Source organism: Anopheles stephensi, chromosome 3, assembly GCF_013141755.1.
Source record: "Anopheles stephensi strain Indian chromosome 3, UCI_ANSTEP_V1.0, whole genome shotgun sequence".
Classification (NCBI taxonomy): Eukaryota; Metazoa; Arthropoda; class Insecta; order Diptera; family Culicidae; genus Anopheles; species Anopheles stephensi.
Window position 1 is genome coordinate 9,775,842 of NC_050203.1, and position 18,954 is coordinate 9,794,795.

General features: G+C 47.8%; 2 protein-coding genes across 25 annotated transcripts in view; one reads left to right on the forward strand and one right to left on the reverse strand.

Moving 5' to 3' along the window:
* Positions 1-18,954, forward strand: part of LOC118513089 (protein phosphatase 1 regulatory subunit 12A) — a 63,782-nt gene that overhangs the window by 3,269 nt on the left and 41,559 nt on the right. The window lies entirely within an intron of this gene.
* On the reverse strand, positions 11,766-13,711 carry LOC118513096 (putative odorant receptor 92a). The gene is made up of 4 exons (XM_036058497.1): positions 13,014-13,711; positions 12,275-12,942; positions 12,050-12,205; positions 11,766-11,978 (listed from the first exon to the last, which is right to left on the reverse strand). Exons 1-4 carry the CDS (start codon positions 13,330-13,332, stop codon positions 11,928-11,930), a joined length of 1,194 nt encoding a protein of 397 aa, XP_035914390.1. The 5' UTR covers positions 13,333-13,711; the 3' UTR covers positions 11,766-11,927.

Here is an 18,954-nt window from a genome sequence, read left to right on the forward strand (position 1 = left end):
TGAGAAGTATTATGCCTTCAAATTTCAAACTTTTTCGCGCTAATGCCCATAGAACCATCAACGCAATTGATAAATATATATTCATTGAATTCCCTCAATGGCATTGCCTTCAATCGATGCTCCTATGCAACCTTCGATAAGGACGCATGTCACTGTTTCTCCTTTGTTTACATGCGTTTCGTTGGCGCTAGCTGTGTTGGGGTGCTGCTGATTTGCTGTGGTGTGCGTTATAAACATTGCAGCCACTCACGCCGAATGGATGCCGTCGAAGTTCACCCGCTTTTGTTGTTGTTTTGTTGCGTTGTCCTGGGGGTGGTGTGCTTTTTTGACCTGGCGCTACCTCTGCTGTTCAGCTGCTTGCTGCCATTCACGACTTTCATCGATGGGGGAGGCGAGTTGTGAGAAGGAAAAGGAGGACGGGCTACAGGAAGCCAAGCGGCAGGACATCATGGAACTCGCATAGTGTGCGCCCAGTCACTCACCTACACATGTTTAACTGCGAAACGGATATGGACATGCGCTTTGATGAGAGGATGTTTCTTTGTTTTGGTAGTCGTATTTTATCCAGCGAATGTGGATTCTTTGTTTACATTAATTTTCACCCCGAAGATGGGTGCATAAGATTGACATTAGGTTCCGCTGTAAGCCCGCTTGACAATATCGGCAATTAGGATAATCTACTTATGAAATCGTAGACAAAAAAAACCTATCCATTATATCATGCTATCATTTACAAAATTAAGCAACGGCAGCAGGTCCCTGTCACTCTCTGGGGATGAAGTTTCGCCAAAGGCCAAATAGAACCAGACACAGCGGTAGCAGCAGACATCAGCTTCTGTATTGCTCGTGTGGCTCTGCTACGGTGTTGCGATTTTCGTATGCTAAATTTAGCTTCCTCACACAACACAAGAATAGCACGCATTTTCCGCAAAACCGATGATCCTGGTGCGTGCGCGTGCTCTGCTGCCTTGATGCCGGCTGTGACTTTCACGAGCGCACTGTGCCAGTGCCGTTGTGGCCATGATCTCCCGTCCCCGGTACCGAACGGAGCAAACTGGGGTGTTTTTTGGATGCGCACAAAGCGTACAAAACGTTGCAAAAATGTTAAGCGAGATTTCTGGTAAGCAACAGCACAAAGTAAGATTGTTTATGAGGCTATTTCCTTCGATTTTCCCTTGGCCGGGATCTGGTGGTCGGTCGGCGATGGTTGTGGCCGACTGACTGAACGTTTGTGCGGGTTAGGGCTAACGGAAATATACATTATCTGATAGATTTCGAGACATTAGGCGGAAGCCGATCGGCGGTTTTGTGCGTTTGAAGATGAACCATTGGGGCGAAATGTGTTTAGCCTGATAGCAAGATCGTTTAAATTATGATGCACCGTGATGAGGAGAATGAGGGCAAAGCGTTTGTGTCGAGGGATTGTTTTTAACCGCTTGAAGTAAATTATAAGACTTTATTTATTCAAATTTCAATTTAAATTACGATTTCAAAACACCCAACGCGTGTAACAGCGCGTACGAAACGCCATAGCAATAGCTAATGAAGTGATTATTTTTTTAACGATCAAGTTCATCAAACGCTTAACAGCTTCTTACCATCTATTGTCGGGATCGATAAAGTTTCGTGACGAATTGCTCACTTGATGCAATAAAACAAAGGTACAAGAGGAGGGAAAAAAAGAACAACGCCATCATCATCATCATCAGCGGGAGAGAAACATGCAACCGAGGTGAAGCAGTAGCGAATTATAATGCAACCGGTGAAGCCAACTACCACCAACCACCCATCTCACCGCACCCACCCACCCACTGTCATTCAATACAGGGTGTGCGCAATCGCCAAATGGCTTACGCCGCCCGACTCGCCTCCCTGGCTGTACCATCTTCGTCGGTCCCCGTGGTTTTCGGTTGCACCCGGGGGGTTGTAAAAGGTCAGTTGCGATGAATGAATGAATTGAGCCATTGAATAAAGCATAAATTTCTTTAAAAGACCGTACGGCGAACCGCGGGCGGAACGATTGTTGCAGTAAAAGCCTTCAATTGGCGTGGTACGTATGGCGTTGGTAGGCTCGCTTTTTTTTTTTTGAAAGATCCTTCCAACTCGATACGATTCGGCATGACAGTTGAACTGCGCCGAGCGTTCAATCGGTCGAACTTTACTCTGGTTGGGAATAGCAACAAAAAAAAGCATGAATCCCGGTGCGAACAAGAAGTCGCATTCGATCGACGGCCATCTTCGTGGACCATCGGCGGTGCACCGTAAATTAACCATAGCACACATATCAAAATTCGCATTAAAATCCTGTCCTCCGCGTCTTGTGGTCGGTTCGGTTCGACCATCAAGCCGAGGCAGAAGAAAACAGGCTGGTAAAAGGTTTGTCGACGGGTACAACATCTTTCCCTTTCTCACATTAATGGGACCCTGTTTTTCTGCGGTTGATGGTCCAACGAGTCCAAAAACCCTTTTTTGTGCGAGTTTCGATGAAATAAAATACAAAAAAAAAGTATTTCGATGGAGCTGGGTGGGTTTTTTTTACTTGTCTGGTGAAGGTAACGGTTGTGAGGCCATTTGTTGCATTCGGAAGATTTTGCATGCACCGTCACGTTTTGCGAGGAGTCAAGTACGGGGGATGTGCAGGCGCTTCTTGAGGCCCCTTTTGTGCACTGATAAGATAATTAGTTGCTGGTGATTTTATGGAAAATAAAGCAACAGCTCGCAGGATGTTGCACTGCATTTGATGGACGCTCAACGACCGAGCAAGCTGCGAGACGTTAGGCTGGCGGTGAATCCAATATCGATTTTAAAATTTATTTATATCTGTACCGCATCACCGAACCCAACGGGCTAGGAAGGAGCGTGTGTGTGTGTGTGTCTCGTTACACGAAGGTTTTGTTTGGGTGGTTGAAGATGCCGTGTGTTCGTGCTACGTAATTCGGCAGGAGAACGGCTACCAATAATCCACCGGGACGGCAGAGAAAGTATTGGCACGGTTGGGTAAACATGTGTGTTACAAAATGATTATAGCAAGATTTTAGATCGAGAGCCGATGGAGCGTAACGATGGGTTGCGAATTATTATTAGCACTTAATTGCATTTAAAGAGCACCGACTCGTGGGGTATTTGTTGAATTCTGGTGAAGGTATACAGGCAGACACGTGTCGGGGGTCTGGCAAGGAGGTAGCTAGCCATATTGGGATAGGTATTTTATTTAAAGTATACCACTATGAGTATTCTTGAACTAACTTAAAAATAATCTAAAAAGTCAGGACTGTAGTCGTCCAAACATCACTTGCGGAAATGATTGTGCTTTGCTATTTAATTCTCAGAAAAAAAGCAAGATCTCAGAATATTAGGACGCCTCAGCTAGTTGCTCAACTGCAACATCATGCGAAAAACAGCATTTTTCTACTTTTGGTGGGATCAACTTAATGTTCTATACTATGAGCTTCTTCGAATGGTTTGAATAGCTACTAACGAGCAATACCGTATAAGAATTGAAGATATTGGATTGCCGCAAGTCCTGATTAAAGAGCTGGCTGGCATCACTGCCAAGTTCGCAAGAGAATCCATTATTTATTTAGCAGGGAGATGGGATAAAGATTGTCTATATTAAAGTGGAATAATCCACAGATCTAGGCGGAAAACCTCATAGGAATATATTAAGATCAATCACTTTATCTTGGTCTTTCCCAATCGAATAACAGGAGATGCTTCTATATTGTTAAGCCACTAATTGTAATGCCATTCGTGGAATGTTAACTACATGATCAAGACACACAGCACACATGACATCTTCAAATTGAAGAAATTCTTTCTCTCCATCTTATGCGTCCAATGCACACGAAACATTGTAGCTGACCGCAACGAGAGAAGCATGTGCGTCGTAGAAGCTCGTTTCCCATCGAAAACGCCACTAGACCAGACCTCCTTCTCGGAAAATAAGCCCCGGGAATAATCACGATCGACCGTTCGCCGATTTTGAGTTCGCCAATTTTCCTGCCTCCCGGCGGTACCACAACACTGGCTTCGGGTGGTGCGCGCATACTTCGCTGCGGTCTACTTCCCGCTCCAGATTCCGATCTAGCGGCAGTGGCGTTGCGTTAGCTGCTCGCCTGCCCAGTAATGCAAACAAGTGGACGCGCCGTGGTCAAGATCGATACTCGAGCGCGCAGTAAGGAGGGGAATCAATTCCAGGAGATCTGTCCGCTACTGCCGATCTGCACATCTGGATTCGTTTATAACGATCGACACACATGCATGCCGGGTCGGAATCTCCTTCAGCAGACCACCTTCACCTCATCAGATCATGCGCTTTCACTCGACCGTACAGACGTGCCTGGTACCTTCTGGGAAGGATAATGGTCCACGTCGTAAAATTGCATCGGTCGGCGATCATCCCCTCTGTGTATATCAGTAGAAGAGCTCCCTCGTTTGATCTTGCGTTGCTCTACATCTTCATTGCTTTCTAGCATTCTCCATTAAAGGTTACACCAACAAACAGTTCCTGCGTTCTGCTTTTTTTTTTCGCTGTTGGTTGGTGTTACTCCCCTTCGTTCTTGCCGCTGCTCCGTACGCGCAAGTGTCCGCGCTGGAGTAGAACGCAATAACAGCAGCATAATTATTGTTTTATGCTCAAGCACAGTATTCACCCCGATGGTACGCCCGCCACTGCCTACACACACACAGTATGTTGTGACTACCGTTATAAATGCATGTTTGTTATTGCAGCCGCGTTGTTCACCCGCGCACCGAGTGGTTTATGAGGTTCATGTGCGTTTTTCCTTGTTTTCTGATTTCCTACGGTCTATGATTATGTGGTGTTGTTTTCCATTTTTCACCGTCTGGCTCGTGCACCCCACAACCAACAATACGCTTGCAATCGAGGGGGGGGGGGATCGAGCAATGGTTTCAGATTGAACTGCACCACCTCCCGGGTTTGGGCTTTTCGTAATGCTAGAGGCATCGGGCACAGCTTTTTTCTTGCTGTTGAGGGATTGAAATGGTATGCGACTTTAACACGTGTCAGTGTAAACTGGAGCGAGGTTTTGCTAGGCTCGGTAGCCAGAACGCCAGAGCCAACCATGATAATCCGCTGGAAAATCCTTTGGGGCATTAGCAGGGACGCTTTTTTTTTACGCGGTTAAATCAACGGCGCGGCGAGTGTCACGGTCGGTTGAGTTCGATGTGTAAAGCCGCAACCGTACATATGTGTAGCATTTCCTTTAGGGGATTTATTTTTGTTGTTTTTTTTTTGCTTGCCCGTGGCCGGTAAAGAGCATTGTGGAGCACAGACTCGGAACTAGGTCTATGTTATTAGCGATCACGCAATCATTTTACTGCAGAAAAAGAAATCAATCCTCCTCCCCTTTTAGAATGATCATGAGGTTTACTTCGACTGTAGTTTCAAAGTATAAATGCTGATAGAGCCCGAAATCTTGTATTAAAATAAGGAAGCCTGTCAGAGAATATTGGATAAGATTTTAGGCTTTTATATCCCCCCTTTTGGCACTCAAAATCCTGGTCGGCAGAACTCTTCTAGGACCTGGTCATATCCGACTTCCTTTACTTCCTCCTATTATCCCCGTTCACGGAGTTAGAAAAGCAGTTTCGATGCACCACGGAACCCTGATCCCGAGTGAGATTTGAAACCGGATTCTGCCGCGTGAAAGTCCGGCACCGCTGCCACACTACCGTCGGGACGCCACGACAGGTGAGCAGTATAAAGGCGATAAAAATCATTCGGAGCTAACACACTGCTCCAAGTTGGTCCAAGTCTTTCTTGTACGAGTCACGATCGTTACAATACGATTTTAATAGTTTGATTACAGTACGTTTCCCTTTTATTGGAATCAACCAAATGAATCTTCCACGAAAATTGAAGCACAAAAATAAATGAAGCCAAGCCGCGTATCCCGCACATCCCTAGTTAACTGCTTCCCTGAACTTGTAACTCGCTCCGACGATTTCGCTTTATTTTTTACGACCCAGCGTAATTTACGTCGAAGGTGAACTTTGTGCGTTTCCACCCGGTGGCTGGTAAAGTGTGCGCACAACACTCCCCGGAAGTATTTACTCGTGTGCGCTGTGCGGGATCGCGCATATGCTCCACATGATGGGAGATCGCGCGCACACCACCGCACCGGATCGGATCGCGCCTGCACTTTATGGTCCAGAAGAACTCATGCATCTCGTACCGGTTAAAGATATCTTAGACTCGACGCGGCCAATTATTACCTTCCCAGGCCTTCCCCTAGGAAGTGCTCCCTGCGAAAGGCAGGGAGCAAGAAAAGGCACCCCCAAGAACGTGGTACTGGCGACCCGAGCGCGCCTTAAGGAAGGAAGCTTGATTATAGACCTCATAATCCTCAGCGGAATCGGTATCGTGATCTTTATGGTTGAGGAGATCAGAGTGAAGGTTTTGCTTTTTAAGCGGTAATGGGATGAACTGCTTTACGCCTTCCCCTTTAACCAAGCTCAATTTCTACCACCTCGTGCCTGAGCTCTCCTAGTGGTGGCGTGCTGTAGCGTTGCGGTGGCGTAATTAGCTAATAAAACTCTCATTTTGCATCATTTCAACACTCGTGCCCTTGCCCACGCCCCACCAGCAAATAAGCCCTCCACGCCGTGCTTGTGTCTCGGTACTCGGTACTGTGCGTGTCAGTGTGGGGTGCGGTTTTCGCCTCTGCCATTTAATGCGATACGCGTGCGTATGCATCCAGGGTTGTGTCCTGCAAGGGCTGACATAGCCGAGAGTTGTTTGAGCATAGGTCTGGTTCGATAAAGATAATTGGTAGGAAATGATGATGCACGCAGTCTCTAGGAAGATATTACGCACCGCCAAAACAAAAAAAAGGACTACCCTGTTCATCCAGTTTCGTTTCATGTTGTTCCCGGGACATTGCGCGTATCAATCTCGCACTGCTACAATTCAATTCTCGTTCGCGGTGAGGGATCTCAGCGCAACTACCATACACGGCGGGAGGCTACAGAAAATGGGTCAGAACCGCTCGAGGACGACATCCGCGTGCCCCCTGGGATGGCGGTGCTCCCGGCCGTGGTTTCCTTTACCGCCCAGTCCGAGGTGAACTTGCCTTGGCACTGTGTGTGCGATCACCAAATTCCCCGTTCCCGCTATTCCACCAACGCTGGGCGGATAGGATGGAAAGTGCGCTGAAGAAAGAAACCTCCAGCCCTCCCAATATCCATTAAGGTGTCAGGGTTGTTGGTGGCGCGCGCGTAGTTAGGAAGGTGATTTATTCGCCATTTTTGCAGCGTTGCCCGCACACACACACACACGCACACGTTGGGTACGGACATGGAGGGGGAGAAAGGAACACAGGAAAAGGGTCGGTGGAAGAGATCACTACAATGCCTTCTCTCTGTTGCCGTTTTCTCTTCTCGCAATTTTCGCAATCGCTCGCGCGCGCGCGACATTATTACGCGTACGTGTACAGACCTCAGATGTCTCGTCCAAGGGGTTTACCCGTTTTTTCTTTTCTCGCAGGGAAGGTTGGGAAGGGTTGGGATGCATTATTGGGGGTTGTTGGGCTTTCGCATATAAATCAGGTAGCCACCAACATCCGAGGGTGCAAGGGTGCTGGGTGTGATCGCGCCCCTCTGTGTTCCATAGGTTACGACGCACGGTTAACCGCCGCGTTTTGATCATCGGAATCGGCCGGCGCATTCGTGCGCGTACCTTTATCTAATTAAGTATGACAATTGTTGTCAAAATAAAGTGAAGTATTACCACGACTGACCGCACCGCACCATTGTGGTAGATTAACACGCTCCGTAGTTCCTTGCGGGTAGGCAGTATTGTACTGGTAGGTTTATACTGGCAAGGTTCAAAGGGCTCCACTAAATCACAATCGGATACAACGATCAGCTAGAAATTCAATTCTTTAGAGTCCTTTTAGGCTCTGTGAGGCGCAGTTACAAATCCCGAAGGCTACGAGTAGTATAGGGTCCTGCCGAGTAGAGCAGTGAGTCAAAGCGTGTGTGAGGAATCACTCCGCCGGCATTTCGGTGAATGGCTTCACCTTAATGTCGTCCACACACATAACCTTGCGTTCGCGGTTCGTAGTTGCGGTTACTGCTTCTCTTCATCACGACGCCCTGCACTTGCGTCTGTGTAGCCGAGTGGCTGTATCCTTCTCTACAAAACGTACCAGCCACCTATCCTTCGCCATTGGATACGCAAGGTTCTAGAAGATGGACAGTGCGAGGTGGTATCGTTTGCCGGCGGGTGAGCACGTAACCTGTGTGTTTGTACGTCGGGAGGCCCTTTTGCACGCGAAAAGACGTCATCAGCGGGTGTACTTGAAAGGGTTTTCGATCCACTCGAGCATATTCGTTTGCTGCCGGCATCTCGCACTCGTCATCTTCTGCTTCATCTTGTTCGCGCGCAGTGTTACCAGTTTGACGATCCCGCTTGTCATTTGATATACTTCGAACCGGTACCGGGCGAACAGAGCGGTATACACACGGTAGAGAACGTCGGAGGAGACGCGCACAGGTGAGCCCGCTAAAGCCCTTTCTACCCCCACAAACCCAGTGGTTGTGAGGAGTTTGTGGCTCCGCATGCATTATTATTTAACTTTGGCATACATTTTTGTGGTTTTCTTTCGAGTTGAGATTTTGTCCCCCCCCCCGCCCAGCTTGTCAGTAGACCCATCGGTGTGTGATCGTTGGGGAGTTCTGGGAGGTTCGTAAGTTCGCCGTTCTACGGTAGCATGCACTGTTGACTGCTGCTGGAATAAAATTTGGGCAAATAATAAGGTAGAAATAAAGGCAATGGATTGATCGCTACGCATCTCGCTACTGCTTCTGTGGGATGCCTGTGTGAGAAGCAGAAGCCGTACAATATCCACATGACAAGATGCATCACAACATGGCGGTAATGTTTTGTTGAGTCTTGGGCATCGGTGAGGACAAAAACTGTGGCTTTTCTGGTACATTGAAATGAAGTTGTTGCATCGCACTGTCCAAACATTGTTATATTGAGGTTTGAGAAGCAGGATGACATTCTGTCACACATCAATGTGTGACATTTGAGTAATTTTCATCTCCAACTTCAACTGTTACAAGATCTTTACGAGAAAAAAAAACCCCAACTCAACTAATCGTCGAAACCCGAGGGGGACCTTAGAATTCTTGAAGCCAATTGTGTCATGACATCCATCAGACCACGTTTATTAACATTCTTTTTTCACAGAGGAAATTATCCGGACTGCGGAAGCCTTCCTTCGACCACAAAGCCTCGCACGCATCTCCACAATCCGAGGGAAGCACTGCGTGCAGCACATAATTTAATAAGCTTTAATTAACGTCAACAATTATTAAAGCAATTGATTGACAACTGCTCTCTGTGTATGAAGAAAAAAAAGCGAAAGCGCTGCTTCCCCCCAGCAGCCGGAGGTAGAAGTGGAGTGAGTGCAGGAGACGGACGAGGTTCATTATGCAGCCACAATAACAACAACGACTGAAACAATCGTAAGGCCAACGGATTTGACCCACGGAGATCGTCGCGGAGCTCGCGTGCACCGACACTATTCCGTTCGGTTTTCTACTCAAGTAGCCGCTTAGCTGCCATTTTGTTCTAAATTATCGACCCGGTACCCGGTCGTAGAGCCTCCGGAATGGAGGGGGGGGGTCTGCGTTCGGCTAGAGATTTCTGGTCCATTTCCGTTGCGACGGTGTTCGATTTCCGACGAACGCATACACACAAAGGCTCAGACCCATATAATTACGCTTCACCACGCTAGCGGCACAAAATCTTTCATCACCAGGCTGAAGTTGTCTGCGGTTTTACACAATAAGCGCGATCGATATCGTACGCGCCTGCTCTACGTCAGAGCCGCGTGCTTGGTGCGCCGATGGGATGCTAGAGCTGTTCCCTGCTAGTAGTACCAACACCAATCCACTAGTGCGCTCTCTGGTAGTACATGTAGTGTACCACGACCACCACCATGATCATCATCCGGGGGTTGGATCGGGTTGATGGTTGCAGCAGTCACGGCTGTCATTGTGGTCCGTTCCATCACCTCTTACACCTTCGTCCCGAAATTGTCCTACTCCTCCGGCGAGTTGTCTGGTGCGTGCGTACCGCTGACATGTGCCGCCAGAGTCTAGCTTGGGTCGGTTGGCAAGAGCTTCTAAAAATATCTCGAGCGGAAAGCAACACACGAGCACACGACGGTCTTGCTGCGTGTTTCTCCCTCGCTCTGTGGTCGTCAATGGTCTCTGATGCGCGGTTTCACCGCATCGCCACACACGGATACGATCGGGTACGATCGGTAATTTGCACTTCTATGCTCTCCAGGGTTGGGTGAAGGTGGAGTAGAACAAGCGAGAGATGGAGTATGGCTGGTCGAATGAAAAGTGAAATTATACCGGCAACTGTTTGTTGGTCAAACCCGAGGAGGGGAGCAAGGGCAAATGTTTTGACCACAGACTACTCGTCGAATTCAAACAATGTGTTCAACCGTTTAAAACCTTGCTAGGGATGTATTAGCAGCAAGAAACAGCGAGAAGCTTAACTTACCTTAAGTTCCCACGATGTTTCACTCAGCAGAATTTTTCAAAAACGTTTCAATGCGCCGTGGGACGTTCCTCACTCAACATTATTTAAATTGCCATAGTGGTATTAGCATGTGCCTTTCCAAACGCATATGCTCGCTCCAAATAATGTGATTGGAAAAACGTTTTAACGATAGGAGAACTTCCTCGGCCCTCCCTTTGGGGGATATAGGTCTCGACGAAAGAGCACATATTATCCCCCCTCCGGGTTGGGAAATTAAGACCATCGTGGATGGCCATAATCGGTTTCGCTCCAGATTCTCATCGGCTCGATGACGCACGCGGTGAACCGATTTCGACATTCGGCAAAGAAAATTCGATTGAAATAGATCCGCCAGGCTGGGGGGAAAACGGTATCTTCTTGGTGTGCGCGTCGCCCCACACTGCTAGTTAGCGGAAAAATCAGCTTTTCTCCTGGTTGGAAGGAAACACACACAAAAACTAACGCCAAATGGTTGTTGTGCTGTGTGTGGCTTTCCTGCTTCCAACATGGGAAGATATTGGAAGTAAGACAATTCTGGAGCTTGATGCTTTACGGGACGATATTATTTCCGTGTGTGCTGCTGTGGCACGAGGTGAAGTGAGCAAGAAAAATTGCCCCCCCTGGCACACGGGTGTGTGCTGATCGGTAGTTAAATTTAATCGAACTTGTGCAGACAATCTCTCGGCGGCAATTTCGTCTGCGGGGCGGAGGAAAACAAAAAAAAAGTTGGTTGGTTGGTATGCAAATGTATACAGACAACACGCTGCACATTCCTAGAATTTTTCCCATCCATTTCCATTCTCGGCGTGGTATAATGGAAAATTTTCCCGTATGATCTTCTGCTCGGTTGTGATCTAATTTGGCCGCGTGACACATAGACTTCCCGGCGTAGGGTCTTCTCGAGTCTTGTGTTTAAAAAAGTCTAACGTTTCTACGAATCCGTGAACAGCAATGTGTAGCTGCCGACGATTGCCGGTCAGCAGTGCTACGTTCAACCTACGTCCAAAATTCCGGACCAAATTCTTGAGGTTGTCGATCGGTAGGTAAATTTACCCAAACATCACCCGGTTCGTGCGGGTGGGCGAGCTAGTAAAAGACACGTGCATACTCACCCATAAATGGTAAGCGAGCAGCATTATTGTGTGGTTCTACATCGTTTATCATCATCTATCAACTGTTTGATTAATTTTACGGCCAGACATTGGTAGTGAGTATTTTATTTGTACACGCCAGACCCGGTCCTTAATTTTGATTACATTTTAATGAGTACTTTCCCACAGATCTCAACCAATGTCGCAGCTTTGTACCGCGCTCGGGCCAGCTTACGTCGATCTGGATGTCCATGTGGTGTGACAATGTGACGTTAGAACATTTCCTTCATGAGCATGTAGTACGTGTAGGACGTTTTAATAAGCTGTAATTAGAGTGTCGAAGCGTAATCGCATCCACATGGGGCCTAGCTTGGACGCTAAACGGTCTACTTACTTGCGCAAAGGTTACAATGTTAACGTTGTAGAACTTGCCGGCCGTTATCGTTGCCTTACGGTGTGCCTGCAGGATGATGCGCAGAAAGTACTTCCGTATCACGATCGGCTCCTCATACCAGTGGCAATTGAATGCGGAATTGCTAATGGTGGCATTCTAGAAAAAGAGCAGTAGTTTTGTTCGTAATTGGCTATAGTGTGTCCAATAAGTAGTCGATGCTGTCACCTCTTCAGTAAGCTGATTCCCTAGGTACGAGAAGCACATCATCTCGATAAAAATGGAAGAGAACAGTACACCAAGATTGATAACGATGAGGTTGTGATTGCGGGACACGTAGAACAGTATCAGGCAGAGCAGCAACAGACATCCAACGAACTGGATCAGTAGAATTAGGCTAAGGATGCTATCCAGCAGCGTGGTACACTCGATCGCCCTATGGTGTAGCTCCACAATCCTCTGTAATCGGTGATGCTTCTGTCTAAGTCTCGCACCAGGTCCCTCATACTCGAACTGTTGCAGCAGCAGATTGACGAGCTGGTACAGCAGCGTATTGTACCGGATCAGCATAAACAGGGAACCCTTGTACCAGAGGATGAGCGTAAAAAAGGCACAGAACGGTGTGATCGACATCCAGGAAATGGTGTAGTGGGCTATATTGTGTCGCACATCCAACCCGTACAGATCCTGCATCAGTGGGAGCATAAATTCCAGCGTCCGATTAGCTGGCGGTAACTTCGACTGCAGCAGATAGTGCGGATAGTTGTAGACCGGTGGTGCCACATTGAACAGCAGTACGTAAAACAGATGCAACTTTGCATAACTCAAACTAAACCGATGAATGTTGGCGTTAACTTCCACGATCAGCTGGCTACACTGGTCGTTGGTATCGCGAACTGCAAATTAGGATTGGGAATGAATGTTCATATGAGCCACACAGCCACACATTGCTCACGGCGACACGTACACAGTGCCAATGTTTGCTCCAGCTTAGCAATCACCTGCCGGAACGGTTCCGATTTGATGGCCAGGATGATGACCGTCAGGTAGCAGAGCGCGGCAAAGATCAGCTCGGCTACGCTGCGCACAATCGACTCGAACGGATGGCGGTCGGAGATGCGCACCGGTTTCGGGAAGATTATCACCACGAGCGCACCCAGCAGCACCACGCACAGCCGGTACTGCTTTCGTCGATCACCCCACAGACCGACCATCGCAAAGACTCGCAAATTGTACGGCATCACGCGAAAGTTATCGGACAAAGTTCGGGTGAGGATTTTAGCCATCACTGCGCGAAGAGTTTCTGGCTGACGGGTTGATTGCTTACTGTGTCTATCCCAAAAATGTCTCCATTCGGATGGCAGTCGTTTGTACCCTTCGCCTACGCTGCTAATGAGTGGGGCGTGTACCGTTCCTGGTGTATTATTTCACAAAACTAAATTGACACTTGGAGAACCTATATTTACGAGCGGTGCGCGATGTTGTGACAATCGGTCCGTGCACGGCTATGCTAGCAAACATTAATTATGTAAACCAGGGGTGGGGGAGGGGCGGATTATGATTAGTGGTTGACATTTGAACACCGTTGGGGCAACACTTAACGATGGAGGAACACGCGCGTTTAGAGGGAAAGATAGATGAAAGATCGTTTTGTGTGCAGGCGGAGCCTTAGAATAGTTCTTTTAGGATAAGATAGTATGAGAATATCATTCTTAAAAGCTAGAACAAATAGAAGATATGAGGATATTAATCGCCAAGGAAAATAAGAATTTCTGAGCTTAGATACTAACCTGCCCAAATGAGGCCACATCCACAATGTAGAACTTTCCGACGGTAATTCCCCGCGGGATGTAGGCATGCCGAATCATCTGCTGGAATTGCTTTTGATAGGTCGTCGGATACTTGTACCAGGCTGTATTATAAACCGTTACAGCAACGTTATGGTTCTACAATTTAATAACGGGTTAGATATCGTCTGAGGAGTAGTGCTTGAGGACGTCGTGGTAAGTCGTACAAACCTCTGTAGACAGTCTGTTGCCAAAGTAGGAGAAGCATAGGTTCTCCACAGTAAGTGCTAGAAATAGGAGCAATACGTTGACAGCACCAGAGTTGACGTTCTGCGAATAGTTAAGAACCCTAGAGGTAATCTCTGGAAGTAACTAGGCAATGGGATGTCCCTACCTTTGATATGTAGAACAGAAACAGACAGCACATCAGTACGGTGTTCGTGAACTGCACCAGTAGCATCAAGTTCAGAACACTGTCCAGCAGCTTGGTGCACCTCGTAGCCATCCCGTGCAGGTCAATGATTTCGGTCAAACGGTGTCGAAACTGGGCCGTGTCTAACTCGTCCGCGTCCAGCTCCCGGATCGCTTTCGAAACGAGCTGATACTGAAGCGTATTGTAGACGATGATACCGATAAACACTAATCCCTTCACCACGGTTAAATACGCGGTAAAGAGAAATGCCGGACAGGCCACGATGGAGAAGATGGTATAGTCCACTATGCTGTGACGTATGTCCATGAAGAAAAAGCGAGACTCGACGGGCAGCAGAAACTCGACCGTCGTCGTCCCGTTGGATGTAAAGTACGCATGGTACGTCACAAACGCGGGCAGCAAATTGAAAATCAGGAAGTACACGCCCTGCACGGTGATGTACAGTCGGCTGAAGCGCATTATTTGTCGATTGACGAACACCACGTACCCGCTGGCCGTCCCGTGCTGCTGGTGCGTTCGATCTACGACGATCATCCAGATGCGAGAAGAGTGTGCGATAATACGGTGTGGACAACGACGGCTTTGGCACAACACACTTACGCTTATCAAACAGCTGCTGTACGGTGCCGATCAGCTGCTCGAAAGGTTTCGGCTGTACGGCAAAGATCGCCATCATAAGGTAATTGTTGTAGCAGAAGATGAACTCGGCCGTGCTGCGTGCGATCGAATCGAAGCTATCACTGCCCGTGCCGAGCACAATCTTCGGTACGATTAGCAGCAGTATCGTACCGATGAGCATCAGGGCGAAGGAAAGCTTACGGCGGGGATCACCCCACAGGCCAGAGTATTCCAGTAGCCGAAGTCCGAGCGGCATTACGGTGAAGTCACTCGTATCGGGCCGATAGCTGGACGGCTGCAGCAGCAGCGTTTGCGTTAGTCGCCGGAACATGTTTGATTTACGATAGGGACGGTTTGGTACTGGTGGACAGCGAAACAGACGGAGAACTACTGTTGACTCAAGCGCGTTATGTCACACACCCTTCTGCTTGGGGGGTTGGACGCCCTGGTGGATGAAGTTATTATTTACTGGAACACGCAACCTGTAGCTAGAATTAGTGTGATTATGTTACACCCAAGGATGTGTAATCTCTATTTAAAGGTATTAGTTTTTGAAGCTTGTTGGAAGAACTTATGGAGTTGAATGTCCACAATCAAAAGTAGTCCAAAAATTCATGACGCCCTTTTTAAAACAAAATCTTCAATATTTAGTTACAAAGCACCATCCCGGGAAGAGTTCCCGTAGGAATGTAGAGATCTTAACCACAGAAGCGCATCTGTGTTTATCACAGCTGATGTAATCGACTCTTCATGCTCCTCGGGTCTTCTTGGGCCGCCGTAGTAGTTGTCTCGGAATGTTGGAGATGTGGCGAGCAGAGACCGTTATGACTCGTTTCGTTGGGCTATATGTATTCGTTCTTAACACCCAGCCGGTTGCGCTTCCTCGCTCGCTGCTAATAATAGCTTAATTATTCATGCCGATCTGAAGAAGTGCGAGAGATTTGCCTTCGACGAAATTGCAGATATGACCCAACCTCGACGTTCAACATGTTTCGTTGGATAATAAAACTTTTCCGATTGTACCAGACGGACATGGTTTTTTGATAACGAGAAGGTTCAGGTTTTTATTAGGGATGAAATGAGTGCTGGCAATTAAAAGTACCTCCTGTTTGGGGTTTCCTCAAGTCAAAAGCGTTCTGATGCTTCCAAAGGGTTGTTTGCTTCGATTTTACGGTAGACACTCTCCCACCCGCTTTGCCAATAACCACATCCCAGGTGGGCGGAAGACGACGACACCCAGCTTCCGCTGGTGACATGCGAATCACCGGGTCGCGAGTGGTACTGATGAGTGCTCACACACGAGGAGAGCACACAGAGCAAACCAGGCAAAAAAGCCGAAGGAGGTTAAACCCGACGAGAATCGGCTGTGCAAAATGGGTACTTCGCAAACGACGTCATTAGCTCTGGGAAACGTGCAAAAACTGTCGACAGTACTACTGCCAGGTGTGACTAAGCGGATTGATTTTGCTTCTACGTTTGGACCACCTTTTTGGTGGGGCTTGCCAGACTAGCGTGTCTGTGTGGAACAGGCAGTTCATCGGGAACCGTTCACTAAATGTTCAGACAGGGGATTACGGGGTTGCCTAGCTGTGGTCGCGATCGCAATCACCTTCGTCATCATCAGCAGCACCGTGTGTGCTGATGGGAGCTTTGGGTGGGCATCACCGTGGAACCAATCTCTTCCAGACTCTCGTCCGCGCGCAAAGCCTCTTTCGCACTAGCGACGGTTTTATTTGCGCACGGTCGACAGTAACGCCTCCGGGCAGGTTTATGATCTAAGATGCAGTACTGCCTGGGAGCTTGGAAAGCGATCATTGGTCCCGCTGACAGACAGGATCAACTTCAGGGAGAGACACGTCTCGGAGGAGTTGCCGAGTGCGGACTGTAGATCGTTGGTGGCAATTGAATCAAACGTTTTGGAGGAGAACCTTAAAGGTGACAATGGGTAGGTTGTAATATCATAATAAATTGCCCCAATGGTGGAGAATTAGTTTGGTGTTGTGCACCTGGTAGAATCGCCGCACGGCGATCGGCTTCCCACAGGTGCGCTCGATTGTCTGGTGATGATGAGCCCATCCGTAGGTGGGAAGAATGTAAATAGTGACCCATTCCTTACGATTGGATTAATTAAATGTCCATATTTATGTATCGTCTCGTTTGGTATAAGGTTGAAATTTACGTCCCAAATCCTCTCCACGCTAAGAAGGTACCAACGCTGCAGTGATTTTGCAACGAAAACTATTTTCACATAGGACGCGGCACAGACCTCAGACAGACGTCTTCCGGTGATGGCACAAAGAGTCTCCGCAAGAGAGTCTCCAAGGGGTTCAAATGATCCATTCAAGTGGTAGCCAGGTTCAGGTTATCTTTATCCCGCGGCGTAAAGTGTCTCATAAAAATGAGCTCTCCCCTTCAGCCGTTAACCTACCGTTCCCCATGGCTGGTCCGTAGAAGCTGGGCGGTGGGAGTAATTTAAATAAAATAAGTTTCGACACTGTCATCGTACGCTTATATGGGAAGACGCGTAGATCAAAGTGTAGCTTTGTATTTTCGGTCCGATTTGTCGGATCGAGAATGGCCGTCGGGTGGTGCAGGAGGTTGATCCCGAACTTTTGTTCCTCCCCCCCCCCCCCCTTTCCTCACCTGACCGAGAAGTTCTGTAGGTCCATGCGATGTATGGTTTGCATTTTTCATCACGTGCCTTTTATCAGACGAGAACGATTGAAGCTGCTGTGTAGCAATAAGCGGGAGTTGTAAAAGCGTGAAGAATTGGATGCTTTGTCCCGGGTTTGTTTGCGGAAGAGTAACGGATTGTGTAATGGTTGACCTCTAGCCCCCCCCTGGGTCTTCACAATGGAACATCTCTTTTCGGAGTTCTGATCTTCGGACATATTGACGTCCGCGTAGATGAGGGCAATAAATTAATAAATGTCGTATATACAAGTGTTTTTTTCTTGCTTCCCGTTTGCTAATGGTTTGAGCATGTATCATGTTCGTTGACACCATCGGGGAAGATATTATAAAAGTATACTGTAAACATAAATAGTTACCAGGAACCTTCCAACACCGTCCACGCGTGGGAGCGTTGGGTTCACTTTAATTTGGAAAAAAGAGCGACAGACTTCGTTTTGCGAAAAGTGTGCTGGAATCGTGCGCAAGATTAGGGCAACGTGTGTGGCGCTCGCTCGGCACATGATGTGACGAGTGTGTCTCGGGGATGTGTTTCGTTCCTCAGAGATCGCTCCGAGCGGGAATTAAAATCGTGGGCGATAATAAAGTATAAATTTTTGACAAGCAGGAAGTAATCTTTTGAGGGGGTCCGCTGTGTCGTCGCAGTGGCTTATCGAATCGTGACCGACCGACCGACTTCGGTTCTTTCGGGGTTTCTTGGGCATGGTTAGGGCGGGATGAGAAGCGGTCCGTTGCTGGGCGGAAGTGCACGCAAACGCGAAAATGAATTAGTGCAAATTGTGCGAGGCACGAAATTAATTTGTCCCGAGTTTAGTTATGGTAGCGGCACCGGTTCAAAAGGCCAACCCGATGTCGGGTGGACGCCAGTTTGGAAGGCGAGGCCGAAAGAGTCCGGTGTCGTCCAAATGGAGACACGTTCTTCAATGGATATTAATTTCTTATGCACGAGTTTGCTGTGACGAAGAAGGCGAAAAGTGAGGACGAAGACTTTTAAGGTATCAAATCAAAACATTTGGAGCTAGTGTTGCTCCCTCTTATATGCTTAAAGATCTTGAAGTTTAAAGTCAAGCTCAAAATATTGTGGACCTCATGTGAACCTCATTTAGACCTAGACTTGTTGAACGGATTTAACATCTCTTCCCGTTCATGACTCAGAAATAACTATCCAACTACGGATGAACAGTGTCATGGAGCGGCCAGAAATATCCGCCCAAGACTTCAAGGGATCGTAGTGTCAAAAAACTAGTCTTTTTTTTTAGCTAGGAAGCTCTAGACAACACCAACCATAAACTAACCACAACAAGTCTAAGCTATCTCGCAAATAGAAAAACGTTATTAGGGTGATGTGTTTGAAATTGTGGCCACGAACCGCGGAACCA